Here is a 27,320-nt window from a genome sequence, read left to right as displayed (position 1 = left end):
TGTACTCTTGAGGTGGGGGATCGTTCCGGTCCCCAGCGCGGCCAAGCGTTAGTAGAGAAGTTGAGGGAACTGATCAGCTCCCTCAACTTGGTGGACGTCTGGCAGAATCTCCATCCCGACTCCAGCGCCTTCACTTGGAGGTCCGAATTGACCGCCTCTACATTTTGGGGCGGGTCCACGTACTGGCATTTTAATAACCGGCTGCTGGAGGACAAGCGATTCCAGGACTTGTTCTGTCGATTCTGGGCTGACTAGAGAAGGAAGCAGGGGGGCTTCCCCTCCTTGACGCTCTGGTGGGATGTGGGCAAGACTCACATCCGCGTCTTCTGTCAGGAGTACTCAAAGGGGTCGACCTAGAGTCATAGAGAGATACAGCACTGAAACAGGCCCTTCAGCCCACCAAGTCTGTGCCGACCAACAACCACCCATTTATACTAATTCTACATTAAATCCCATATTCCCTACTACATCCCCACCATTCTCCTACCACTGACCTACACTAGGGGCAATTTACAATGGCCAATTTACCTATCAACTTGCAGGTCTTTGGCTATGGGAGGAAACCGGAGCACCCGGCAGAAACTCATGCAGTCACAGGGAGAACTTGCAAACTCCACACAGGCAGTACCCAGAACTGAACCTGGGTCGCTGGAGCTGAGGCTGTGGAAGCCGAGATCGGGCGCCTAGAGAGGGAGGTGCTCAACTTGGAGACACGCCTCGGTCATGCCGTTGCGGACCCGGCCCTGTGGCAGACTTACAAAAAGAAGGGCCCGCTGAGGGACCTACAGCTCATAGGGTCCCGAGGAGCGTACGTGAGGTCACATATCCAGATCCTGGAAGATTTGGACTGCGCCTCACCCTTCTTCTACTCGCTGGAAAAATGGCGGGGGGTCCGTAAGCAGCTCATCGAGCTGCTGGCTGACGATGGATCCTACATCACTGATCCGGAGGGATTGGGCCTCCTGGTCCGTACCTATTACAGTGCGTTGTTCTCTCTGGATCTGTCCAGCGAGGACGCACGCAGAGTTTTGTGGGAGGACCTGCCGAAGGTCAGCCTGGAGGGTGCCAAAGGATTGGAGGCTCCTCTCTCGTTGGCGGAGCTGACCGGCGCCCTCCATTAGCTCTCGAGGGGCAAATCCCTGGGGCTTGACTGGCTGACTGTGGAGTTGCTCAGCGTTCTGGGATGTTCTGGCGCACGATCATGCACGGCTCCTGAGTTAAAGCCTGGCGACTGGGGAGATGCCCCTCTCATGGCACAGGGCGGTCATTGTCCTGCTGCCGAAGAGGGGCGATCACCGCTTGCTTAATAACTGGCGTCCGGTCTCCCTCCTCAGTCCGGATTATAAGATCTTTGCCCGGGCTATGTCTATCTGCCTGGGCTCTGTGCTGGCCCACGTGATCCACCCCGACCAGTCCATCCAGGACAACATCCATCTGGTCCAGGACCTGATCCATCTTTCCCAGAGGACTGTTCTGTCGGTCGCCTTTCTCTCCCTTGATCAGGAGAACACGTTCGACAGGGTGGGTCACGAATACCTTTTCGGGACTCTGCGCGCTTTTGGACTCGGGCCGCATTTTGTGGCCCAGGTCCGACCTTTATATGCTGCCGCAGGGTCCTTGACGGTGCCCCTTCGCTTTGGGAGAGCAGTGCATCAGGGATGGCCCATGTCCGGGCCAATTGTATACCATCTGCGTGGAGCCGTTCCTGTGCCTGCTTCACAGGAGGTTGACGGGATTGGCTCTGCGCGTGCCGGCCACGTGGGACATCCTCTCGGCTTATGCCGAAGACGTGCTCCTCGCAATCACAGATCCCGTTGACTTGCGGAGGATGCGCGACTGCCAGCAGACCTTTTCTGTTGCGTCCTCAGCAAGAAACAATTGGGAGAAATGTTCTGGACTCATGGTGGGTCAGTGGCGGGTGAACTCCCTACCAGAGAAATTAACACCTTTTGCGTGGAGCACCACGCAACTCCTCTATCTGGGAGTCCACCTTTGCCCCGCTGAGGAAGCCTGGCCGGCAAACTGGCAGGAGTTGAAGGCGAAAGTCACCACTCGGCTGGAGCGCTGGACAGGACTGCTCCGAGTGCTTTCCCACAGGGTCCGAGCGCTGGTCATAAGCCAACTGGTGGCCTCGGTGCTGTGGTACCAGTTGATTGCTTTGGACCCGCCCCCTGCATTCGCCACCAATATCCAGAAGAAATTCGTCGATTTCTTCCGGGGCAAGAGGAAACACTGGGTCTCTGCTGTGGTCCGGAGTCTCCCGGTTGAGGTGGGCGGCCGGTCGCTGGTGTGCGTCCGCACCCAGGATGCGACTCTCTGCTTTTGGACCCTGCAGAAATACCTGTACGTCGATGGTCCTCACAGATGGTGTGCGCTGGCAACATATTTTTTCCGCCAGTGGCACTGCCTTTAAGACGACACACAGCTCCCAGCGGAGAACATTAGCCGCGCCTCTGAGGGAGTTGCCTGTCTTTTTCCGGGATCTATTCAGAGTCTGGGACGTGGTCACCTCCAGTCAGGGTGCTCCCCTGCTGGCGGAGGAGAGTGCCTAGGCTGTCCGTGCGGCTGGCTCCGGGCCAGACTTTCAGGCAGAGGAGTAACCGAAGCCCCCAGTACACCCCTTACTGTGGGCAACGAGGGGGCTCAGGAGCAGGGAGCGCTCCCGGCCGAGCTGACCCCTGCTCGGCCGGAACTGCTCATTGGACCCAGGCTCCGAAACCCTCCGTGGGAGCCGGTCCCGCACAACGCGAGCCGCCTGTCGGAAATGCCCTCCGTGCCATTCCAATCGGTGCGGAGGGGTTTCCTGTACGGGCTGCTCCTGCACACTCTCCACTTCCTCGCCCTCGTCAGCCGGCTGGACATGCTCTGGCGGTCCGTGATGCCATCTGGCGGCGAGGGGAAAGCCCGGTGGAGGGGTCTCTGCCGGAGTCCTCCCCCTTTACATCGGGGACCTGGGGTGGAGGGTGTTGCACAGGGCAGTCCCGTGCAATAGACTTTTAAGTAGGTTCACGGACTCCCAGGCCACCTGTAATTTCTGCGGCTTGGACGAGTCCATGTTCCACGTATATATGGAGTGTGCGAGGTTGCAGCCCCTCTTTGAGTATCTGAGGGGGCTGCTCCTCAGGTTTTGGTTGCACTGCAGCCCCACGCTCCTGATCTTTGGGCACCTGGTGCGGAGGGGCGTGGGCCGGGAGGAATTTGTCTGTCTGCTCCTGGGCTTGGCCAAGGTGGCAATTCACAGGTCCAGGCTGCGGGCCGTCGGGTGGGGGGGGGGGGGGCGGTTCTGTCCTCCCTGATTGCCTGCCTCTCTTCCGCGATTGCGTTCGCACCCGGGTTTACCTGGAGGAGCATGCGGTGTCTGCCGGTACGCTTGAGGCCTTCCGTGACCGGTGGGCACCGCAGGGGCTGGAGTGCATCGTCGATGCTGAGAATGGCATTTTAATTTGAGTTTTTGTTTTATTCTGTTTTTAATAGTTATTTTAAAATGTCTATAAGCGGGGCCTGGAAGATAAAGTCCCCCTCGACATAAAATACATAAAAGGGGCCTGGGGTATAAAATGGGGATGGCTGCAAAAAAGAAAAACAGGGTTAGATAGAGGAAAAAAACTGGTTTTTAGATGAAGTCAAGTTCTCTCTGCTCTTCCTAAATGCACTTAACTTCAAACTGTAATGCTTTGATGTATGAATGATTTTGTCAGAGACCCTGGCAGTCTTGAAGGTCAATCATTTCTGTGCTAAATGCCGCAGAGACCTTTTTTTGCTCTATGCGTCTTGGATGTTGCTGTGACTGATTCAAACTCATTTAGCTTGGGGCCTGCATCATTGGAGAGCCTTTCAACCTATCAACGAGGCACCGGAGAAGGTGCAAAAGAAAAATTTACAAGGATGATGCCAGAACTGAGAGGGTTACAACCTACCAGAAAGATTTAACCGGCTGGGCTTGGTGGTTTAGATATAGAGATGTTTCCATTTGTGGTAGAGACAAGCAGTAGGGGTGATAAGACATAGAATGACCAATACAGACTGAGGCCATTCGGCCCATCGTGCCTGTACTGATCTTTGAAAGAGCTATCCAATTAGTTCCACTCCCCTGCTCTTTCCCCATAGCTGTTTTGTGTTTTCTTTCCCCCTTCAAGTATTTATCCAATTGCCTTTTGAAAGTTACTATTGAATCCGCTTCCACTGCCCTTTCAGGCGAAGCATTCCAAATCACAACTCTCTGTGTAGGACAAGTTTCTTCGTCTCACTTTCAATCTGTGTCCTCTGGTTATTGACCTTCCTGCTGTTGTTTAATAAGGATAAGCTTTTTTTCTAAGTATAGTCGCAATTAAATCTCAATAGGGAATTCAGAAGAAACTTCTTTACCCAGAGTGGGTGGAGGGTGTTAAGGTGCCGACTAGGCGGCCCTGAGAGAATGGAACCAGTTGGTCTCTTCCTGGGTGTGCCTGTAATTGTGTGCGTGTGATTTGTCTGATTGCTGTTTTGGTTGAATGTGCCTTGGTACCTCCTGCTCACGACACCTACTACTGTTACCGCATGGGCAGGTGCCTGTGAGCAAGTCAGCCAAACCGTGCACACAGTACATGATGGGCAAGAACAAAATAATCCGTTGCTGTAGTTTGCTAATGTGTTCATCCTTCCATCCCCAGTAATATAATTGATGTGTCGGCTGCAGACTCGCAGGGTATGGAGCAGCACGAATACATGGATCGAGCACGGCAGTACAGGTGAGGAGCAGCTGTTTATTCTCAAAGATCCTGATGTAAATAAACTCCCTCATGGCCAAATGTGGCAGCCTTTTTGCAGAGGAAGATCCCTCAAACGGCCATGAGATGAATGATGACCTCAATTGTGTTTTTTGGTGCAGCTCAATAGAAATTCTGTTGGAATGCCTGGAGAACTCCCCATGCTGCTCTTCAAATAGTGGCCGTGGGATCTTTTAGGCCCACCTGAGAGGACAGACGAAACCTCTCTTTAATGTTTCATATGAAAGAAGACACCTCTGACAGTGCAGCACTCCCTCTGAACTGGCACTGAGAACCTGGATTTTGTGCTTAATTCATTGAAGTGGGATTTGAATCCATGACCTCTGACTGGAAAGTGAGAGCCCTATGGAGTGAGCCACTGGGGCTGACAACCAGGGGCAATTACCCCAGATGAACTTGATCCAGTCAACGGATGAGCGCTCAATCTGATCTGGACTTCAGTTACTGCTGAGTTGACCCACATGAAGGCTAGATAAACACATGAGGGAGAAAGGAATGGAAGGATATGTTGATAGGGTGAGATGAAGAGGGGTAGGAAGCGGCTCGTGGAGCATAAACAGTGGCATGGACCTGATGGGCCAAATGGCCTGTTTCTGTATTGTATGTTGTAAGTGCCCGTGGTTGTTGGCCAGGGTTCTTCCTCCAGATCAGTCACCCCCGTGGGTAAGTTGTGTGGATAATGTCAGGTTTACCTCCCATCCCTCCCTCCCTGTCAGTGCTCACTCAGCTTGGAGACATTTCATTGAGTTACCGCGTCTGGAAAACATGTACCAAACATGCAGCAGGAGTAGGCCCCTCGAGCCTGCTCCACCATTCAATAATATCATGGTTGATCTGATTGTAACCTGAGCTCCACATTCCCGCCTACCCCCGATAACCTTTCACCCCCTTGTTTATTGAGAATGTATCTACCTCTGCCTTAAAAATATTCAAAGACTCTGCTTCCACTGCTTTTTTGAGGAAGAGAATTCCAAAGATTCACGACCCTCTGAGAAAAAATTTCTCCATATCTCTATCTTAAATTAACCCCTAGTTCTAGATTCTCCCACAAGGGCAAACATCCTGCCCACGTCCACCCTGTCAAGACCCCTCAGGATCTTATCTGTTTCAATCAAGTCATCTCTTGCTCCTCTAAACCCCAGTGGATACAAGCCTGATCTCCTATTCCTCATAACCAAAGGACAATGCCTTCAAGTTTGAGGGGAGTGAGGGGAATGCTACATTCACTGGGGATAGTTTGGCAGCTGCTTTGTGTGGAGGGGGAGGAAGAGCAGAGCTGAATTGGCTGGTGCATTTTGGGAAGAAGAGGAGAGATTGCAGTGAATTATAAAAGCTGTCTCTCATGTAGCTGTAGCGCAGCAAACGTGACTCTCCAATTCTCTGCTTTTTATTGTAGCCAGAAGCAATGGGGTTCTATAATCGCTGTCATTGGGATGTTTCTGCTCACGTTGCCTCTCCATTGGCCCTTGGTGTCTCAGAGCTTCCTGACATTCGTATCCTTACCTGAGATTAATTGTCGATAGGGTGATGTGCACGTGGATTAACGTTGTCAAGAAGTTCAGGATCAGTCCCAAAACTTCCCTGTGGATGTAGAGGCTCAGAATATCTGTGGCCATTCTCTGTCTCCATTGCCTCCTAGAATTCTGGGGCTTTCCATTGACCAGTAGCTCAACTGGAGCAGCCCCAGAAAGTGCTAGAGCAGGACAACAGCTGTGATTCTGTGACAAGTAACTCCCCTCTGGTCTCCCCAGTGCCCGTCCACCATCTACAAGGTACAAGTCAGGAGTGTGATGGAATACTCTCCACTTGCCTGAATGGGTGCAGCTCCAACAACCCTCGGGAAGCTCAAAACCATCCAGGACAAAGCAATCTGCTGAATTAGCACCCCATCCACAAACATTGACTCCCTCCACCACTGACGCACAGTGACAGCAGTGTGTACCCATCTACAAGATGCACTGCAGCAACACACCAAGGCTCCTTCGACGGCACCTTCCAAACCCACGACCTCTACCACCTAGAAGGACAAGGGCAGCAGCTGCTTGGGAACACCACCACCTGCAAGTTCCCCTCCAAGTCACACACCATCCTGACTTGGAACTGTATCGCCGTTCCTTTCCTTTCAAAAGGAAATGGATAAATACCTGAAGGAGAACAATTTACAGGGTGGTGGGAAAAGAGTGGGGTGAAGTGGGACTAATTTCAAAGTCAGCACATGTGTGATGGGCAGAATGGCCTTCTGTGCTCTATCATTTTATGCTAAGCTGGGTTGTAACTTACTTACTTTGGTTATTTTTATCAGCACGAGGTTAGCGATGATCAGCGGTGCGACACAGTGCAAGCGAGTAACCTCCCTGCCAACATTAACCAGCCAGCCACACCAGGTGCTGGCCAGTGAACCTGTGCCCCCTTCAGATATTCAGCAGGTATGTGGCACTGCCCTCTCATCGGCACTGGCGAGGGACTGTGGGTCAGTCACGTGCTCTCTCCCTGTACCAACACATTTGCTTCCTTGTGAATGAGGAGCTTGGTTTTTTTGGGGTTGGGGGGGGGAGGGGTGTGGGGTGGGGAGGGAAGGTGTAAAGGACAAGGGGTTGAGTGGGGCTTGTGGGAGAAAGGCAGTAGATCATGAGCAGGTGGGAGATGCGAATGAATGAAGTTGGTGTGAGCAGTGGGTGGGGGGATGTGGGGGGTTGGTGGTGCTGGTGTGCACAGGAGCAGGGGCTGGTTTTCTTCTCCCTCTCGCTGAGGGACCGAGGCTGATCACAGAACTCCCCATTAACTGTCCTGTGATGTGACCTGACACATTCTGCTGTACGGTTCAGGTTGGTGCATGTAACCACTGGTGTGTTTTTTTTTATTGTTGGGGAATGTTATCTCGCTCCCTGGTGGCAGGAGAAATGCAGGGAGTTCTGTCCCCAAAGCCCGACGGTAATAAAACCCCTGGGGCTGGGCTGCAATGAGCTATGAGATACTGTGTAATCGGACAGCCTGGCATGCTTGCCAGTTAGGCATCATGGAAATGGCAGAATGGCCTCTGGGTGTTTGCCACTCGTAGGCCCTGAGAGGGGGAAAGAACATTTTTTCTTATATTAAGAGAAAGTGAATATTGACACCACTGCATCCTGCATGCAGCAAGATTTGGACAACATTCAAGATAGGGCTGATGTGTGGTGTGAATGTTACTTGTTACAAAAGTGCCAGGCAATGGCCATCTCCAACCAGAGAATCTAACCATCTCCCCTTGACATTCAATGCCATTACCATCGCTGAATCCCCCACTATCAACATCCTGGGAGCTCCCATTGACCAAAAAACTTAATTGGACCAGCCATATAAATACCATGGCTACAAGAGCAGATTAGAGGCTGGGAATTCTGCAGCGAGTAAATCACCACCTGACTCCCCAAAGCCTGTCCACCATCTACAAGGCACAAGTCAGGAATCTGATGGAATGCGCTGCAACAATACTCGAATAGGAACACAGGAGTAGGCCATTCAGCCCTTCACGCCTGCTCCTCTATTCTAGATCATGGCTGATCTACGTCAATGCCATATTCCTGCACTGTCCCCGTATCCCTTGATGTCATTAGCAACTAGAAATCTATCAATCTCTGTCTTGAATTTACTCAGTGCCTGAGCTTCCACCACCCTCTGGGCAGAGAATTCCAAAGATTCACCACCCTCTGAGTGAAGGAGTTCCTCCTTGTGCAAACATAGGAATTAGGAGCAGGAGTAGGCCACTCGGCCCCTCTAGTCTGCTCTGCCATCCAGTGATAACATGGCTGATCTGATTGTAACCTCAACACCACATTGCCGCTTACCCCCAATAACCTTTCACCCACTTATCAAGAATCTATCTACCTCTGCCTTCAAAATATTCAAGGACTCTGATTCTGCTGCCTTTTGAGGAAGAGAGTTCCAAAGACTCACGACCCTCTGAGAAATAATTTTTCCTCATCTCTGTCTTAAATGAGTGACCCCTTATTTTTAAACAGTGACCCCCTAGTGCTCAATTCTCCCACAAGAGGAAACATCCTTTCCACATCCACCCTGTCAAGACCCTTTTCAGGATCTTCTGTTTCAATCAAGTTGCCTCTTACTCTTCTAAGCTCCAGCAGATACAAGCCTAGCCTGTCCAACCTTTCCTCATAAGACAACCCGTCCCAGGTATTAGTCTAGTGAATTTTCTCTGAACGACTTCCAACGCATTTACATCCTTCCTTAAATAAGGAGACCAGTACTGTGCACAGTACTCCAGATGTGGTCTCACCAATGCCCTGTATAACTGAAGCATAACCTCCCTACTTTTGTATTCAATTCCCCTCGCAATAAATGATATTCTATTAGCTTTCCTAATTACTTGCTGTACCTGCATACTAACCTTTTGTGATTCATGCACCAGGAGACCCAGATCCCTCTGCATCTCCGAGCTCTGCAATCTCTCACCATCTAGATAATATGCTTCTTTATTTTTCCTGCAAAAAAGGACAATTTCACATTTTCTGATGATGTACTCCATTTGCCAGATTTTTTTCCCACTCACTTTATCTATATTCTTTATGTCCTCTTCACAACTTACTTTCCTACCTATCTTTGTGTCATCAGCAAATTTAGCAACCATACCTTCAGTCCCTTCATCCAAGTCATTTATATAAATTGTAAAAAATTTGAGGCCCCAGCACTGATCCCTGTGGCATACTGCTCGTTGCATCTTGCCAACCAGAAAATGACCCATTTATGCCTACTGTTTCCTGTTAGCTAACCAAACTTCTTTCCATGCCATTATGTTACCCCTACACCATCAGCTTTTACTTTCCGCAATAACCTTTGTGGCACCTTATCAAATGCCTCCTGGAAATCCAAGTACCAAACATCCACTGGTTCCCCTTTATCCACAGCACTTGTTACTTCAAAGAATTCCACTAAGTTGATTTCCCTTTCACAAAACCATGTTGACTGTGCCTGATTACCTTGAATTTTTCTAAGCACCCTGCTATAACCTTTTTAATAACATATTCCACATGACAGATGTTAAGCTCACTGGCCTGTAGTTTCCTGCTTTCTGTCTCCCTCCCTTTTTGAATAAAGGAGTTACATTCGCTATTTTCCAATCTAACAGAAACTTCCCCGAATCTAGGGAATTTTGGAAAATCAAAACTAACGCATCAACTATTTCTCTAGCCACTTCTTTTAACACCCTAGGATGAAGTCCATCAGGACCTGGGGACTTGTCACACAGCTCCAACAATTTGCTTAGTACCACTTCCCTGGTGATTGTAATTTTCTTGAGTTTCTCCTTCCCTTCCATTTCCTGATTTAAGGCTATTTCTGGGATGTTACTTGTATCCTCTATCGTGAAGACCAATGCAAAATACCTGTTGAAATCATCTGCCATCTCATTATTCATTATTAATTCCCCAGACTCACTTCCTATAGGACCAACACACTTTTTAAAATATCTATAGACACTCTTACTATCTGTCTTTTATATTTCTTGCCAGCTTTCATACTCTAATTTTTCCCTCCTTATTAACCTTTTAGTTCTTTGTTTTTTATATTCTGTTCAATCTTCAGACTTGCTACCCATCTTTGCGCAATTATATGCCTTTTCTTTAAATTTGATATTATCTTTAACCTTTTTAGTTAACCACGGATGGTAGGTCCTCTCCTTGGAATTTTTCCTTCTCGCTGGAATATATCTATTCTGTGTATTCTGAAATAACCCCTTAAATGTCTGCCACTGCATCTCTATTGATCTATCCTTTAACCTACTTTGCCAGTTCATTTTTGCTAGCTCTGCTTTCATGCCCTCATAATTGCCTCATTTAAGTTTAAAATACTGGTCTTAGACCCACTCTTTCCCTCAAACTGAATGTAAAATTCAATCATATGATCACTGCTGCCTAAGGGTGCCTTCACTATGAGATCATTAATCATATCTCGTTGCACAATATCATGTTTTGTATAGCCTGCTCTCTGGTTGGCTTCAGAACGTGCTGTTCTAAGAAAATATCCCAAAAACATTCTATGAATTCTTCATCTCGGCTACCTTTGCCCATCTAATTTTTCAAATCTATATGTAGATTAAAATCCCCCATGATTATCGCTGTACCTTTCTGATTAGCGCCCATTATTTCTTCCTTTTATACCCCGTCATACCATGTGGCTACTGTTAGGTGGCCTGTACACCACTCCCACAAGTGACTTCTTGCCTTTATCATTTCTCATCTTGACCCAAACTGCTTCTACATCCTGGTTTCCTGAACTTGCATCATCCCTCTCTATTGTGTTAATGCCATCATTAATTAACAGAGCCACCCCTCCACCTTTTCCTAGTTTCCTGTCCTTCCTAAATGTCATGTACCCTTCAATATTCAGGTCCCAATCTATGCCATCCTGCAGCCATGTCTTTGTAATGACTCAGATCATAGTGCGTATAGAAATAAATATCAGTTCATCTGTTTTGTTTAGAGTGCTACGTGCATTCAGATACAGAGCCTTTACTTTTGTGCTTTTTTAAAAAAATTATTTTTGTTGCCTCTAGACTTGCCTGCTGATTTACTCTTAAATTTGTAATCACTCTGTCCTTTCCTGTCATGGTCTGCTATCTTTTCCCATATTAATACCTTTCTCTCTTGCCTTGTCTCTACTCTTTGATTTTACCACATCTTCCTAAATTTGATCCCTTGCCCCCACTATTTAGTTTAAAACCCTCTCTACTTCCCTAGTTATGCGGCCCGCTAGAACACTGGTCCCAGCATGCTTCAGGTGTAGACCAGCCCAACAGTACAGCCCCCACTTTCCCCAGTACTGGTGCCAGTGCCCCACGAACCGAAACCCACTTCTACCACATCAGTCTTTGACCCTCACATTAATTTCTCTAATATTATTTGTCCTATGTCAATTTGCATGTGGCTCAGGTAATAATCCAGAGTTCCTCATACTGACTGTGCAAAATCTCTTTCCTTGTCCTGCTTATGTCGTTGGTACCTACATGGAACATGACGACTGGATCCTTCCCCTCCCATTGTAAGTTCCTGTCCTGAACCCTGGCACCGGGCAGGCAACACAGCCGTCTGGACTCCCGCTCTTAGCTGCAGAGAACAGTGTCAATCCCCCTCACCATACTGTCCCCTTCTACCACTTGAACAGCTTTCTGTACCATGGTGCCATGGTCAATCTGCTCATCCACACTACAGCCCTCGCTCTTGTCCATGCAAGCTGCAAAAACCTCGAACTTGTTGCCCAATTGCAAGGGCTGAGGCTCCTCCACTCTCACCTTACCTGCCTGCCTCGCAGTCAGTCCTAAATATCTTGCTCTTTTTCAGAGATTGTGTTCCCTGGTTCTAGACCCACAGCCACAGGAAACATTCTTTCTGCATCTACCCTGTCTATCCCTTTAAGAATTCTGTAAGTTTCTATGAGATAGCTTCTCATTCTTCTACATTCCAGAGAATACAGACCCAGTCTCCTCAATCTTTCCTGATAGGACAATCCTACCGTCCCAGGAATCAGTCTGGTGAACTCCCTCTATGGCAAGTATATCCTTGGGACCATAGAAAAATTATAGCACAGAAGGAGGCCATTCAGCTCATCGTATCTGCGCTGGCAGAGAAAACTAGCTGCCCAACCTAGTCCCACCTTCCAGTACCTGGTCTGTAACCTTGCAGGTTACAGCACTTCAGGTACATGTCCAGGTACCTTTTTTAAAATAATTGAGGGTTTCTGCCTCCACCACCGATCCAGGCAGCAAATTCCAGACATCCACCACCCTCTGGGTGAAAAAGATTTTCCTCATGTCCCCTCTAATCTTTCTACCAATCACCTTAAATCTGTGCCCCCTGATAATTGACCTTTCCGCTAGGGGAAACAGGTCTTTCTTGTCTATCTCGGCCCCTCATAATTTTGTACACCTCACTTGTCACCCCTCAGCCTCCTCTGTTCTAAGGAAAACAACCCTAGCCGATCCATTCTCTCCTCAGGTAAGGGGACCAGAACTGCACGCAATGCTTCAGGTGCGGCCTCACCAAAGCTCTATACAATTGAAGCAAGACTTCTTTGTTCCTGTACTCAAATCCTCTTGTGATAAAGGCTAACATACCGTTTGCCTTCCTGATTGCTTGCTGCACCTGCATGCTAGCTTTCAGTGACTTATGAACAAGGACACCCAGGTCCCTTTGGACATCAACACTTTCCAATCTCTCACCATTTAAGAAATACTCTGCACCTCCGTTCCTCCTACCAAAGTGGATCACCTCACACTTTTCCACATTATATTCCAAATGCCATGTTCTTGCCCACTCACTCAGCCTGTCCAAATCCCCTTGAAGCCTCTTTGCATCTTCCTCACAACTCACATACCCAAGTTTTGTCCATGCGCAAACTTAGAAATATTACAATTGGTCCCCACATCTAAATCATTGATATAGATTGTGAACAGCTGGGGCCCAAGCACTGATCCTTTTGGTACCCCATTAATCACAGCCTGCCAACCTGAGAATGACCCATTTATTCCTACTCTCTGCTTTCTGCCTGTTACCCAATCCTCAATCCATGCTGGTATATCACCCCAATCCCATGGGGCGCTTTAATCTTTCTTAGTAAGCTCCTATGTGGGACTTCATCAAAAGCCTCCTGAAAGTCCAAATACATCACATCCAGGGGTTCCCCCTTATCCATTTTGCTAGTAACATCCTCAAAAAACTCTAACAAGTTTGTCAAACATGATTTCCCTTCATAAATCTACGTTGACACTGCCCAATCAGACCATTATTTTCCAAGTGTCCAGTAATCACATCCTTTATAATAGATTCTAGTATTTTCCCTACTACTGACGTCAGGCTAACAGGTCTGTAGTTCCCCGTTTTCTCTCTCACTCCTTTCTTAAATCTTGACACCATCCAGGTCAAAGTAACCCACTTGATCGGCACCCCATCCACCATCTTAAACATTCACTTCCTCCTCCACCGCTGCCCAGTGGCTGCAGTGTGTACCATCTACAAGATGTACTGCAGCAACTCGCCAAGGCTCCTTCGACAGCACCTTCCAAACCCACGACCTCTACCACCTGAAGGACGAGGGCAGTAAATGCATGGTAACGCCACCCTCTGCAAGTTCCCCTCCAAGGCGCACACGACCCTACATCTATATCACTGTTCCTTCATTGTCACTGGGTCAAAATCCTGGAACACTCTCCCTAACAGCACTGTACATGTACACCACATGGACTCATTGGTTCAAGAAGGCAGCTCACCACCACCTTCTTGAGGGGAATTGGGGATGGGAAATAAATTCTGACCTTGCCAGCGATACTCCCATCCCATGAACAAATATTAAAGTTGGAGGTGAGATGTAAATGTGGTTTTAATTGATTCAGCAAAGTCTATTTACTTAAACTACAGCAACGTCTCCTGACAAAAGCAAGATTATTTCTCCAGCAAAATGCAATGAGTGGAGGATAGTTATATAATACAAATTATGTGCATAAATTCAATCCCAGTCACTTAAAACAATATTGTCACCAGGCTTGATGGACAGGGGAATTCACAATCATTTCCATTCTGTCTGTGGTTTGTAGTGCCACGATACAGCCTATTTATATAAAATTGTTTTGGTTGGAAGCCTTTGTGTGTGGAGGGATATGTGTTCGTCTGTCCGTCCTATATTTTGAACATCTTTGCTCTTTCTCCTGTTCCAGGTCTCTAAAATCGCTGCTTACGCATCAAGCGCCCTTTCCCAGATCAAAGTAGATGCCAAGGAAGAACTTGTGGTACAGTTTGCGATTCCATGAGCCCTCACTCCCAATCTGCATCAGATCCTGTTCTGCTAAGGCTTTAACATTGGGACTAACTATCCTCAGACAGACTTCATGCCAATGGGCGTTTGCTCCCTAAATCACGCCTTTTTTTTTAAATTGAGCTGCTTGTGCTGTATATTTACATGATTTGATTTTTCTAGATTGCAATGTGTGTTTTTTTGAGTAAAAGCTTTAGGTGATTTATGACATGGGGAGACTTTCTGAAACACACTTTAGTGCTTTTAAACACACTCTTTAATTTGTCTTCCCTATTCAGTAACTGTACATTATTCACCCTGAGGGATAGTGGGGTTTTCTTTTATTAAATATTGCACCTGGCGAAAGTAACCCTTCGTTGGTTCCTGAAATACGTCCTTCTGTCTTGAGATATCTATGTACTAACTTCCTTTCATTTAAGTTCTGTTTTGTTTAAATTCTAACGATGGCTTTTGTTTCTAGAGAAAGAATCGAGATTTGTTGGCTGTGAATATGTTTGTTTGGAGTTTATTTTTCATTTTTTGCCTTTGACTCTAGGGCATGAGTACATTGAGAGTGTGATCGGGTTGCTGAGGAAAAGTTGTGCATGTGTGTTAGGGGGCATGTTTGAACAAACCGGTTGTCTCCGTGTTAGTGAAAGTTGCCTCTGTGCTGTCCAGACTGCATTGTATGTCTGATTTGGTTTGGGTGTGGGTTAAGTAATCACCTGTGGGGAAAAAAATGACTGAATTTCCCCCTCCCACTGTACTCACCTTGGCAGGGGAAGGGGATAGTGGAGAGATGGTGTTGGCTAGAAGGCAGGGGTTTCCATGGCAAATGTGTTCCCTTAATATAACATCAAAATTCATCCCAGGGCTGTGCAGATTGAATTTGGCAGGAATTGAGGGGGCCTATTGGAAGCTGAACTGGGGTTCGTTTTTGAGGTTGGAAGAAATTACTCACTCACTCACACTCGCTCTCTGTCTCTCTCTCTCTGTTCTCACTGACGTTCCGGTGACACTAAATGGCACAGATATAGATGCATAACACTCTATCTGAACAAAAATTAGAGAGCACGAGGATTGGCTGGTGTGCTTTCCCTATTCATGTGTTCTCATTTAGTCAATAATTAGCTGTGAACCTAAACCTCAAGTGGAGTTTGATAAAAATGAGCAGAAATTGTCTTTAGGGCTCATATCTTGGTTGAGTTGTGTCTTTAATTCTTTCACACTTCCACTTCTTCACAGCGCACCCCCTAGCCTGTCATACACACATATATATTGATATTTATTTGGTTGGTATGTGAGGTTGCCTCTCCTCTCCCCTAGAATTCTATCAGCAAATAATTATTTTTTTACAACATTCACTTTTAATTTAGTTGGAAGAGAATTTTTAGTGGTGATTCAGTAACCTGGCTTTGACTCTGGGTCTCATTGGTCATGGAAAGAATCCGTTGTTTTTTGGAATGTTTTTCTTTAATTCAGTGGGTCCATCACCTGCCTGAATTATTTCAATCCTTTTATTGGAATTGAAGTGTACAGAGACTGGGGGGTGTTGGTGGGGTGGGGGGGAAGAAATAGATAATTGAATTACTGGGTGTTTCTCAAAACCCCAACCCGGAATCTTGTTTTTCTCCTCTGCCTCTAAAATGAGCCACCGAATCAGATTTGAACCAATATCTGATTGTGGCTCCTACCCTATTTTCTCACCAGCTCCCTTTTCACATTGCACAGCTGATCGCTATTAGTACAAATTATTTAAATTTTTCCCCTCCCTCTGATTTCCACAGACTGGTTGAAAACTGGGTGTTTTAATCTGTAGTTGACATGGAATCCAAACTGTGAACTGTTTGTGACACAGCTTCTCCCTGTGTGTTTTTTTGCTCGCACTGTTACTGTTTAACAGATACTGGTGAGCTTTCACTAATCATGGGCTTTGGGGGAGTGGGATGGGGGCGAGCATTGGAGCAGGAGTGTGAAATTCAGCCATGCTGACTGCAGTCGTGGAAGTGATTGAACACCTTTCTTAACTCTATGCCATGTCACAGGCTGACAGCTGTTCAATTTACCTCTGCCTCTACTTCAGTCACCTCCTGACGGATTGAATGCAAATGTTGACTCGGGTTAACAATTTGGATATAACCTGAATTCAGGTGAAAGATCGTTGTTGAAAGGTCCTCCCTGTCTCTCTCTCCGTCTCTCTCTCTCTCTCTCTCACGCACACGCACGCACACACACACATATTATATATAATATATATATATATATATATATCAGAGGCTGACAGAACCAATGTTCTCAGTCCTGCTTTTTATTTTCAGGCTGTTTAATCTGTTTGGGTTATCTTACTTTGCCCACATCCTCCCTCTATAACTGAGAAATTTGATCACACTTTGACCTATGCAGCAAGTCTGTCTACATCAAGTATTGGGCGAAAACCCTTTTTCTCGCTTTCCATATGTTAATTTTTTTTCTGTTAGCGCTTAATTTAAACAGTGCAGATATTAAGTCTGGAATACAGAGGGTCATGCTTTGAGCAGTGAAATCTACTGATGTCTCAATCGATTTCATGATGGAATGATGTGATTTTTTTTTAACAAAAGGAATAAAATTAGAATTGACCCTGAACTGAGCCCCTGATGCACCCTTTCTTAATTGCCTCATTATTTATAGTTGCTTGTCTCTCCCTTCTTTAAAGAAATAAGTAATAACCATTAGGTCTCTCTGTTAAAGACAGTGTCATAAGTAGTATTGAGAGCTGATGGCCAGGGTCTGTGCTGAGTTATCTGACGGGACTTTTACAATTGGCCCTGGAGCTTAGTGGAGGGTCATACACGGGGAGGGTTCCTGATTCGGATCTGGTGACTGTTGGGGTGCGGAGAGGTTTGGAATTAGTTGTGATGCACTACATGGTCGCATATCCGGCTGGCAGTCACTTTTGTATGTTAAAAGGTACTAGAGCCTGTGGAACTGTACCCCACAATCCCCACAGCCAGTGTGTAGGAGAGGAGACTCTCTACAACCTTCATTTAATGGATGGAAGTGTGAATTGGGTGTGGCTGGTCTGTTGAAGAAAATGTGCTGAACACAACCTGTCTGGATGAAAATTAATAAACTTTTAAAGTACATCCCAATTTGACTCCCTGTTCACAGTGCCTACTGCCAATGTCTGTCTCTAGCTGTGCTGCAGTGAGAAATGTCTTTCAAATGCCACATCCTTGCTTTTTAAATTCTTTGATTCTCCTGTGTCTGTGTTTGTGGAATTTCCCAATTTCCCTTTGAGGTTTTTTTCTGACCCAACATCATTGTTGAATTGAAGGTGGGGGGCTGGGCAGAAGAGAAACACCCCATCAGGCAATGGGGCTAGTGGGTCTTCCTCTTTTGTTGTTTGGATTTAGGGAGAGAGTAAATTGCTCTCCAAGGCCTGCGGGGCGGGGGCGGGGGGGGGAAATCCCTGCTCTCCTATATCCCAAGTCCTCTCCTCCATGGTTAACATCCCATGCAATTCTCTCCCTGCATCCTAACACAGACTAAATGCACCTTCCCCTCTGCAAATCCCTCTTTGGTTAAGCTTGAAACTGAATCATTTATAGAACTGTCCCCAGATTTGCTGCAGTTTAAAGCTTTCCGGGGCAGTTCGTCCACTTGAACTCTGCTCTCCAGAAAATTCACAAGTCACTTCTGTAAAGAAGATAGTGATTCTGCACGGTGAGCCGGGAGGTGGTTGGTTCATGAGGTTTCCTGCACTTGGGCTTAAATTAAAAAGAGGAAGTGAGGATGAGATGGAATTGTGACGTTGCCAATGTACCAGAACTGCCAGGGTGGAGAAACTGGGGATTAACGTATTTATAACACAAACGGGTCATTCGGCCCTGGTCAATGCTGGTGTTTATGCTGCACATGAGCCTCTTCCCACCCCTCTTTATCATGCCCTATTAACATAGCTTCTATTCCTTTTCTTTCTCGTGCTTATCTAGCCCCCCCTTTAAATGTACCTATGCAATTTGCTTCATCCAGTTGTAGCGAGTTCCACATTCTCACCACTCACTGGGTAAAGAAGTTTCTCCTAAATCCCCGATTGGAAGAAATGGTTTGTTTGGTAAACTGACGAGGTAAGGAAGTCACAAATTGCAAGATTTCCCAATGAACAAAGTGATGGGATATGAGGAGAAGCTGGTTTTAAATAATAGTAAGTGAGCATTTGAGTGTAGTCATACTGGACTCGGCCTGGGTATTTAGGAATGTAAATCGGCCCAACCATTCCATCTTGGCTTTTAGCCTTCACTTGATCAGATAGTTCTAATCAGAATTACCTCCCCTGTTCCCATATCCCTACAACGCCTTTCTTTCAGCGACCTAGACGATCTGTTTCCAGCACTAACCTGAGATAAATTGCTCAGCTTCACAACTGTGTGTGAAGTTTCCCCTCTCTGTTGTAAATCTCTCATTTAATCTTGTATCTAGGCCTCTCATTCTAGAACCCTCAACCACTGGAAGCAGTATGTTTCTATCTATCCTATCCTTTCCTGATTTCAAACATTTGAATGTTACTGCTTTAATAAAAAGGCCCAATCTTTTTCACATCTTGGTGTTTTCTCACAACAGGCAGTATTCTTTTTTTAATTCATTTATGGGATGTGGGTGTTGCTGGCCAGGCCAGCATTTGTTGCCCGTCCCTAATTGGCTTTGAGAAGGTGGTGGTGAGCTGCCTTCTTGAACCGCTGCAGTCCATGTGGGGTAGGTACACCCACAGTGCTGTTTGGAAGGGAGTTCCAGGATTTTGACCCAGAAACAATGAAGGAACGGCGATATAGTTCCAAGTCTGGATGGTGTGTGACTTGGAGGGGAACTTGCAGGTGGTGGTGTTCCCATGCATCTGCTGCCCTTGTCCTTCTAGTTGGTGAGTGAATCTGTGCTGTATCCTTTCTGCAGCCTCAATATCGTCCCTATATGTGGAGCACATAGTCCTTTAACTGAGTTTCATAAGGTTTTAATCTGGCTCATCATTATCTCTTTACTTTATATTCCACACCTCAATGAAACCTAGAATTCCATTAGTTCTCTCTGCTTTCCCACCTCACCGAGCCTACTTCCATTCACAGTATAAATGGTTCCTGTTACTTTTAAACCAAAGTGCATCACCCTACTCCTATGGACAGTGAATTTCATCTGCCATTTTTCTTACTTCATTTCCTCCACCTCATCAATGTCCCACTGCACCTTGATGTGCTAAAGAATTAACTAGACTTACTATTTTTGTTTATCACTGCTCCTGTTCGGTAGTTATCTAAATTCTTCATGTACACGTGGACAGAAATGGTCCCTGATCTTAATTCCGTGGGACATGGCACACTTCCAACCACATTTAATTATCTCTCCCTTCTCTTTTTCCCTCCTCCCTCCCCCCAAAAAAAGCTACTTTTAAATCCAGTTTCCTATCCCTTTAATTACACGTCTCTTAACCTTCTCTAGTAATCTCGTGGGTGCTACCTTGTTACTGACTTTTCTAAAGTTAGTGTATACTCCATCCACTGTATTCTCACCAACCATATTCCCTCAAAGAATTCCAGAAATTTTTGATGGTTACCCTGACCATTTTCTCTCTAGCTCTCTAAATACATGGTCTGATTTAGATAAACTTGAGCTCATCCAAAACGCTGCTGCCCGGAGTCCAACTCCTACCAAATCATATTCACCCATCGCCTGCTGTGCTCGCTGTCTACATTGGCTCCTGGTCCAGCAACACCTCAGTTTTAAAATGATCATACTTGTGCTCAAATTCCTCCATGGCCAAGACTTCCCCAACACAATTTCTGCAATCTTTCGGTATGTGAAAAGGAAAAGATTAGCAAGGACAAATGTGGATCCTTTACAGGTAGAGACAGAGTTTATACTAGAGAATAAGGAAATGGCAGGGAAACTAAACAATTACTTTGTGTCTGTGTTCATGAAGATGCAGCAAATGTCCCAGAAATATCAAGGGACTTGTGAAAATGAGTAACTGAAAGAAATTCATATCAATAAAGAGGTAGTACTCAAAAAAAAAAATAAATAAAAAAAATAAACTGGATTGAAGGTAGATGAATCCCATGGACCAGATGATCTACGTCCCAGACTGCTGAAGGAGGTGGCTGTAGAGATAGTGGATGTCTTGGTGGTTGTCTTTCAAAATTCTGTGGTTCTGGAAAGGTTCCTGCAGACCAGAAAGTAGCAAATGTAACCCCACTATTAAAGAAAGGGGAGAGAGAGAGAAAACTGGGAACTACAGACCTGTTTGACGTCAGTAGTTGGGGAAAATGTTAGTATTTCATAAAGGATGTGATAACTAGACACTTAGAAAATTATGCTGTGACTGGGCAGTGTCAACATGGATTTATGAAAGGGAAACCATGTTTCACAAACCTGTTGGAGTTTTTTGAGGATGTTACTTGTAGCATAGATAAAGCAGAACCAGTGGATGTGGTGTATTTGGATTTTCAGAAGGCTTTTGATAAGGTCCCACAGAAGAGGTTAGTAAACAAAATTAGAGCACATGGGTTTGGGGGAATATACTGGTGTGGATTGAGAATTGGTTAACAGAAAGCAGAGAGTAGGAATAAATGGGTCATTCTCAGGAAGGCAGGCTGTGACCAGTGGGGTACAGCAAGGATCAGTGCCTGGGCCACAGCTTTTCACAATCTATATAAATGATTTGGATTTGGGGACCAATTGCAATATTTCCAAATTTGATGACACAAAACTAGGTGGGAATGTAAGCTGTGAGGAGGATTTAAGGGACAGGGTAAGTGAATGAGTAAGAACATTGGCAGATGGAATATAATGTGAATAAGTGTGAGGTGATCCACTTTCGTAGAAAAAAATAGAAATGCAGAGTATTTCCTAAATGGTGAGAGGTTAACAAGTGTTGTCCAAAAAGACCTGGGTATCCTGGTTCATGAGTCACTAAAAGCTAGCATGCAGGTGCAGCAAGCAATTAGGAAAGTAAATGGTATGTTGGCCTTCATCACAAGGCAATTTGAGTACAGGAGTAAAGAAGCCTTGCTGCAGTTGTATACGGCCACACCTGGAGTATTGTGTGCAGTTTTGGTCATCTCATTTGAGAGCAGATATGCTTGCCATAGAGGGAGTGTAATGGATGGCCCAAGCATTATCTGCTGCTTCGTCAATGAGCTTCCTTCAATCATAAGGTCAGAAGTGGGGATGTTCGCTGATGATTGTACAATGTTCACCATTTGCAACTCCTCAGATACTGAAGCAGTCCGTGTAGAAATGCAGCAAGACCCGGACGATATACAGGCTTGGGCTGATGTGTGGCGCAAATGTTACTTGCCACTTAAGTGCTAGGCAGTGACTATATCAAACAAGAGAGAATCTAACCATCTCCCCTTGACATTCAATGGCGTTACAATTACTGAATGCCCCACTATCAACATCCTGGGGGTTACCATTGACCAGAAACTGAACTGGAATAGCCATATAAAGACTGTGGTTGTAACAGCAGGTCAGAGGATAGGAATAATAACAAGCAATGCTGGAAATACTCAGCAGGTCCGGCAGCATTTGTGGAGAGAGAAGCAGAGTTAACATTTCAGGTCAGAGACCCTTCATCAGAGGCTAGGAATTCTGCAGTGAGTAACTCACCTCCTGACTCCCCAAAGCCTGTCCACCATCTACAAGGCACAAGTCAGGAGTGTGATAGAATACTCTTCACTTGCCTGGATGGGTACAGGTCCAACAACACTCGAGAAGCTCGACACCATCCAGGACAAAGCAGCCCACTTGATTGGCACCCCATCCACCTCCTCCAACATTCACTCCCTCCACCACCAATGCATAGTGGCAGCAGTGTGTACCTATTTTTAAACGGTGACCCCTAGTTGTAGATTCTCCCACAAGAGGAAACATCCTTTCCACATCCACCTTGTCAAGACCCCTCAGGATCTTGTATGTTTCAATCAAGTCTCCTCTTACTCTTCTAAATTCCAGCAGACACAAGCTTAGCCTGTTCAATCTTTCCTTGTAAGATAGCCCACCCATTCCGGGTATTATTCTAGTAAACCTTCTCTGTACTGCCTCCAATGCATTTACATTCTTCCTTAAATAAGGAGACCAATACTGTACGCAGTACTCCAGATGTGGTCTCACCAATGCCCTGTATAACTGAAGCATAACCTTCCTACTTTTGTATTCAATTCCCCTCGCAATAAACTATTAGCTTTCCTAATTACGTGCTGTACCTGCATTTTAACCATTTGTGATTCATGCACTGGGAAACCCAGATCCCTCTGCATCTCCGAGCTCTGCAATCTCTCACCATTTAGATAATATGCTTTTTTAATTCTTTCTGCCAAAATGGACTATTTTGTATTTTCTCACATTATACTCCATTTGTCAGATTTTTTTCCCACTCACATAACCTATCTATATCCCTTTGTAGCCTCCTTGTGTCCTCTTTGCAAACTTATTTTTCTATCTTTTTGTCATCAGCAAATTTAGCAACCATACCTTCAGTCCCTTCATCCAAAGCATTTATATAAATTGAAAAAAGTTGAGGCCCCAGCACTGATCCCTGTGGCACACCACTCGTTACATCTTTGTGTCTTCTGTTTCCTGTTAGCTAGCCAATCTTCTATCCATGCCAATATGTTACCCCCTACACCATGAGCTTTTATTTTCTGCAATAATCTTTGATGTGGCACCCTTATCAAATGCCTTCTGGAAATCTAAGAGTATATCCACCTTTATCCACAGCACATATTGTTTCTTCCAGGAATTCCAAAAAATTGGTTAAACATGATTTCCCTTTCACAAAACCATATTGACTCTGCCTGATTACCCTGAATTTTACTAATTGCCCTGCTATAACATCTTTAATAATAGCTTCTAACATTTTCTCCATCACAGATGTTAAGATGCTGCCCTGTAATTTCCTGCTTTCTGTTTCCCTCCCTTTTTAATCAAGGAGTTACATTTGCTATTTTATTCAATCTAATGGAACCTTCCCAGAATCTAGGGAATTTTGGAAAATTAAAGCCAATGCATCAATTATCTCACTAGCCACTTCTTTTAAGACCCTAGGATGAAGTCCATCAGGACCCAGGGTGACTTGTCAGCCCACAGCTCCAATATCTTGTTTAGTACTATTTCCCTGGTGATTGTAATTTTCTTGAGTTCCTCCCTCTCTCTTCCATTTCCTGATTTACAGCTATTTCTGGGATGTTACTTGTATCCTCTATGAAGACCCATGCAAAATACCTGTTCAATTCATCTGCCAGCTCCTTATTTTCCATTATTAATTTCCCAGACTCACTTTCTATAGGACCAACTTTTTAAAAAATATCTCTAGAAAATCGTATCGTTTTATATTTCTAGTTGGTTTTCTCTTGTACTGTAATTTTTCCCTCCTTTATTAATCTTTTTGTCATTCTTTGCTGTTTTTTATATTCTGTCCAATCTTCTGACCTGCCTCCCATCTTTGTGCAATTATTTGCTTTTTCTTTAGTTTTAATACAACCTTTAATTTTTTTAGTTAACCATGGATGGTGGAATTTTTCTTTCTCTTTGTAATGTATCTATTCTATGTATTCTGAAATATTCCCTTCAATGTCTGCCACTCCATGTCTTTTGACCTATCTCTTAACTTACTTTGCCAGTTCACTTTTAACTAGCTCTGCTTTCATGCCCTCATAATTACCCCTATTTAAGTTTAAAAATAAATAGTCTCAGAATAAGGGGTAGGCTATTTAAGACTGAGATGAGGAATTTCTTCATTGAGGGTGGTGGATCTTTGTAACTGACTACTCCAGAGGGTTGTGGATGCTCAGAAATTGAGCATGTTCAAGACCGAAATTGATAGATATCTGGATACTAATGACATCCAGGGATATGGAGATAATGCAGGAAAGTGGTGTTGAGGTAGATGATCAGCCATGAGCTAATTAAATGGCAGAGCAGGCTCGAATGTTTCTATCTCCTCCATCCCTTCAACCTCGGAGGTCTCTGCACTTCTCCAATTCTGGCCTTTTGTCCATCCCTGATTTTTTAATCACTCCACCATTGGCAGCCGTGCCTTCATCTGCTTTGAGCAGTCGAATTCCCTCCCTAAATCTCTCTGCCTCTCCCTTAAACCACAACAAAACAACAACTTGCATTTATACAGTGTCTTTAATGCAGTAAACCTCTGGAGTTGAGGTGGATCAGCCATGATCTTAAATGAATTGCAGAGCAGGCTTGAAGAGCCAAATGACACCTCGTGCTCCTATTTCTTATGTAATTAAAATATCCTAAGCTACTTCACAGGAGCAATTATCAAAATTAGATACGGAGACATACATGGAAATATTGGGACAGAAGACCTAAATCTGCCTCTTACCAAGTTTTTGGACATCTGTCCCAATATTTCCTTATGTGACTTCATTGTCAGATTTTGTCTTGATACATTTCCTGTGAAGTGCCTTGGGCTATTTTACTACATTAAAGACAGTACAGAAATGCAAGTTATTTGCTATTTTGATGAAAGGTCATCGACCTGAAATGTTTGTTTTTATTTCAAATTGTTTGGAAAAGATTCATAAATAGGGCCACAAGATTGATTTCCAGTGTGAACTATCGGTTTTCCAGATGAGCTGAAAGAACTGTCTGCATAATTTTAGAAAAGTTGTGGTGGGAGGGGGGGTGGTGAATGGATTGAAGTCTGTAAAATAATGAAGGGACTGGTTTGTAACACTAACCAAGGTTACAGGTATCAATTACATAAGGGGAGAATTAGGATGGATGTTAGGCAGTTCCTCTTTTCCCAGACAATAGTAGACCAGTGTGGCCTTGTCTAAGTGCTGATTCACTCTGTTCCTTCCAGGGAGCGTTGGGCCAGTGTGTAGCTGGGACACAGCGCATCTTCCAGTAGCTGGGTAACCTTTCACTAACTAACCTTTCATGCTCAGTGTGGTCTCCTGCTGTAGTTTCAATCACCTTCAGGTTTCAGAGAGGCAATTTTAGTCGTGCATGGGCCTTGCATTTTTAAATCTGATATCTTGCTGAGAAAAGGGGAGGGATGGGAAAATCAGGAGTCTTGACCCGATTCAGGAAGCTTCAGAACTGAGAGACAGACTGGAGCTTCGGTGCTCTTTTCCTGTCTGACCATTTCATGTTATCTGCCTTCTCCCACCATCCTCTCCCTTCCCCACACATCATTCCTCCCCTGTCCCAATGTCTACATCAAGCCGTGCATTTGTTCATTGAAGTCATTGTGGCAGATCCTGTCATAATTCTGTCACAAGAAGGTAGCAACAGTCTGATGCTGAACATTATTTGTTTTCTTCCCCCATGAATGGGTGAAAAGCAGGGTGGGAGAGGGAGAAACTTTCAATCTGCAGTCAATAATCTAACATGCCCACACACCCACACACACTCAGCCACACACAGTCACTACTAGAAGGGAAAAAGACATTGACTAATCTTGTTAATAATCATCAGTAATCAACACATTTTTTAAAAAGAAAATTAATTTGAGAGAGTTGTGGATGGAGTTCTGGCCTTCCCCATTTATCGACTCTGTTCCAGATGGAAATCCAGCACCAACAATGCACAGGAGGAGATCTAGCAGGACACCCCTGTGCAATCTAGTCATTGTACTTTCTCCTCACAGCATGCTTGTGTTTGATGAATGACTTCAGGACGGTGGCAGTTGAATGGTCTTGTTTGGTGATTGTGCTGTAGTCTAGCGACTTTAACTGTGGGATAATCCCCACCACGTAGCTCCTTAGGGGAGGGGAGGGGGAGGGGGGGGGAGAAGAGAGAGAGATAATTAGTGTTAAATAGTGATTGCACAATGTTCAGTACCATTTGAAACTCCTCAGATACTGAAGCAGTCCGTGTCCAGATGCAGCAAGACCTGGACAACATTCAGGTTTGAGCTGATCAGTGACAAGTCACATTTGCACCACACAAGTGCCAGGCAATGACCATCTCCGAGAGAATCTAACCATTTTTACCTTGACATTCAATGGCATTCTCATCACTAAATCTCCCAATATCAACAGCCTGGGGGTTACCATTGACCAGAAACTCAACTGGAGAAGACATATAAATACTGTGGCTACAAGAGCAGGTCAGAGGCTGGGAGATCTGCAGCGAGTAACTCACCTCCTGACTTCCCTAAAGCCTGTCCACCATCTACAAAGCACGGGTCAGCAATGTGATGGAATACTCTCCACTTGCCTGGATGGGTGCAGCTCCAACAATACAAGAAGTTTGACACCATCCAGGCCAAAGCAGTCTGCTTGATTGGGACTCCATCCACCATCTTAAACATTCACTCCCTCCACCCCCAGTGCACAGTGGCAGCAGTGTGTACCATCTACAAGATGCACTGCAGCAACGCTCCAAGGCTCCTGAGACAGCACCTTCCAAACCCGCGACCTCTACCACCTAGAAGATCAAAGGCAGCAGATGCATGGGAACACCACCACCTGCACATTCCCCTCCAAGCCACTCAACATCCTGACTTGGAACTATAATGTCGTTCCTTCACTGTCGCTGGGTCAAAATCCTGGAACTCCCTCCCTAACAGCACTGTGGGTGTACCTGCACCCCAGGGACTGCAGCGGTTCAAGAAAGCAGCTCACCACCACCTTCTCAAGGGCAATTACAGATAGGAAATAAATGCTGGCTTGGCCAGTGATGCTCACATCCCATGAACAAATTAAAAACTAAATGCAGTTGCGGTTTTATAGAAACTTACAGCCGAGGAGGAGGACATTCGGCCCATTGTGCTTGTACCAG

The 27,320-nt window shown here is 45.5% G+C and overlaps 2 protein-coding genes across 3 annotated transcripts in view; one reads left to right on the top strand and one right to left on the bottom strand.

The window, feature by feature from the left end:
- lamtor1 (late endosomal/lysosomal adaptor, MAPK and MTOR activator 1) overlaps positions 1-17,168 on the top strand; it is a 37,693-nt gene extending 20,525 nt beyond the window's left edge. Inside the window, exons 3-5 of the mRNA XM_068033030.1 lie at positions 4,650-4,727; positions 7,069-7,192; positions 14,467-17,168. Of these exons, the coding sequence (XP_067889131.1) occupies positions 4,650-4,727; positions 7,069-7,192; positions 14,467-14,559 (295 nt within the window). The 3' untranslated portion in view covers positions 14,560-17,168. The remainder of the gene's footprint in view (positions 1-4,649; positions 4,728-7,068; positions 7,193-14,466) is intronic.
- lrrc51 (leucine rich repeat containing 51) overlaps positions 14,175-27,320 on the bottom strand; it is a 65,618-nt gene continuing 52,472 nt past the window's right edge. For both annotated transcript variants that reach the window (XM_068033029.1, XM_068033028.1), the window contains exon 5: positions 14,175-26,297. In XM_068033029.1, the coding sequence (XP_067889130.1) occupies positions 26,159-26,297 (139 nt within the window). In that variant the 3' untranslated portion in view covers positions 14,175-26,158. The remainder of the gene's footprint in view (positions 26,298-27,320) is intronic.

Source organism: Heterodontus francisci, chromosome 6, assembly GCF_036365525.1.
Source record: "Heterodontus francisci isolate sHetFra1 chromosome 6, sHetFra1.hap1, whole genome shotgun sequence".
NCBI classification, from domain to species: domain Eukaryota; kingdom Metazoa; phylum Chordata; class Chondrichthyes; order Heterodontiformes; family Heterodontidae; genus Heterodontus; species Heterodontus francisci.
This window is presented reverse-complemented; position numbering and strand designations above follow the sequence as displayed.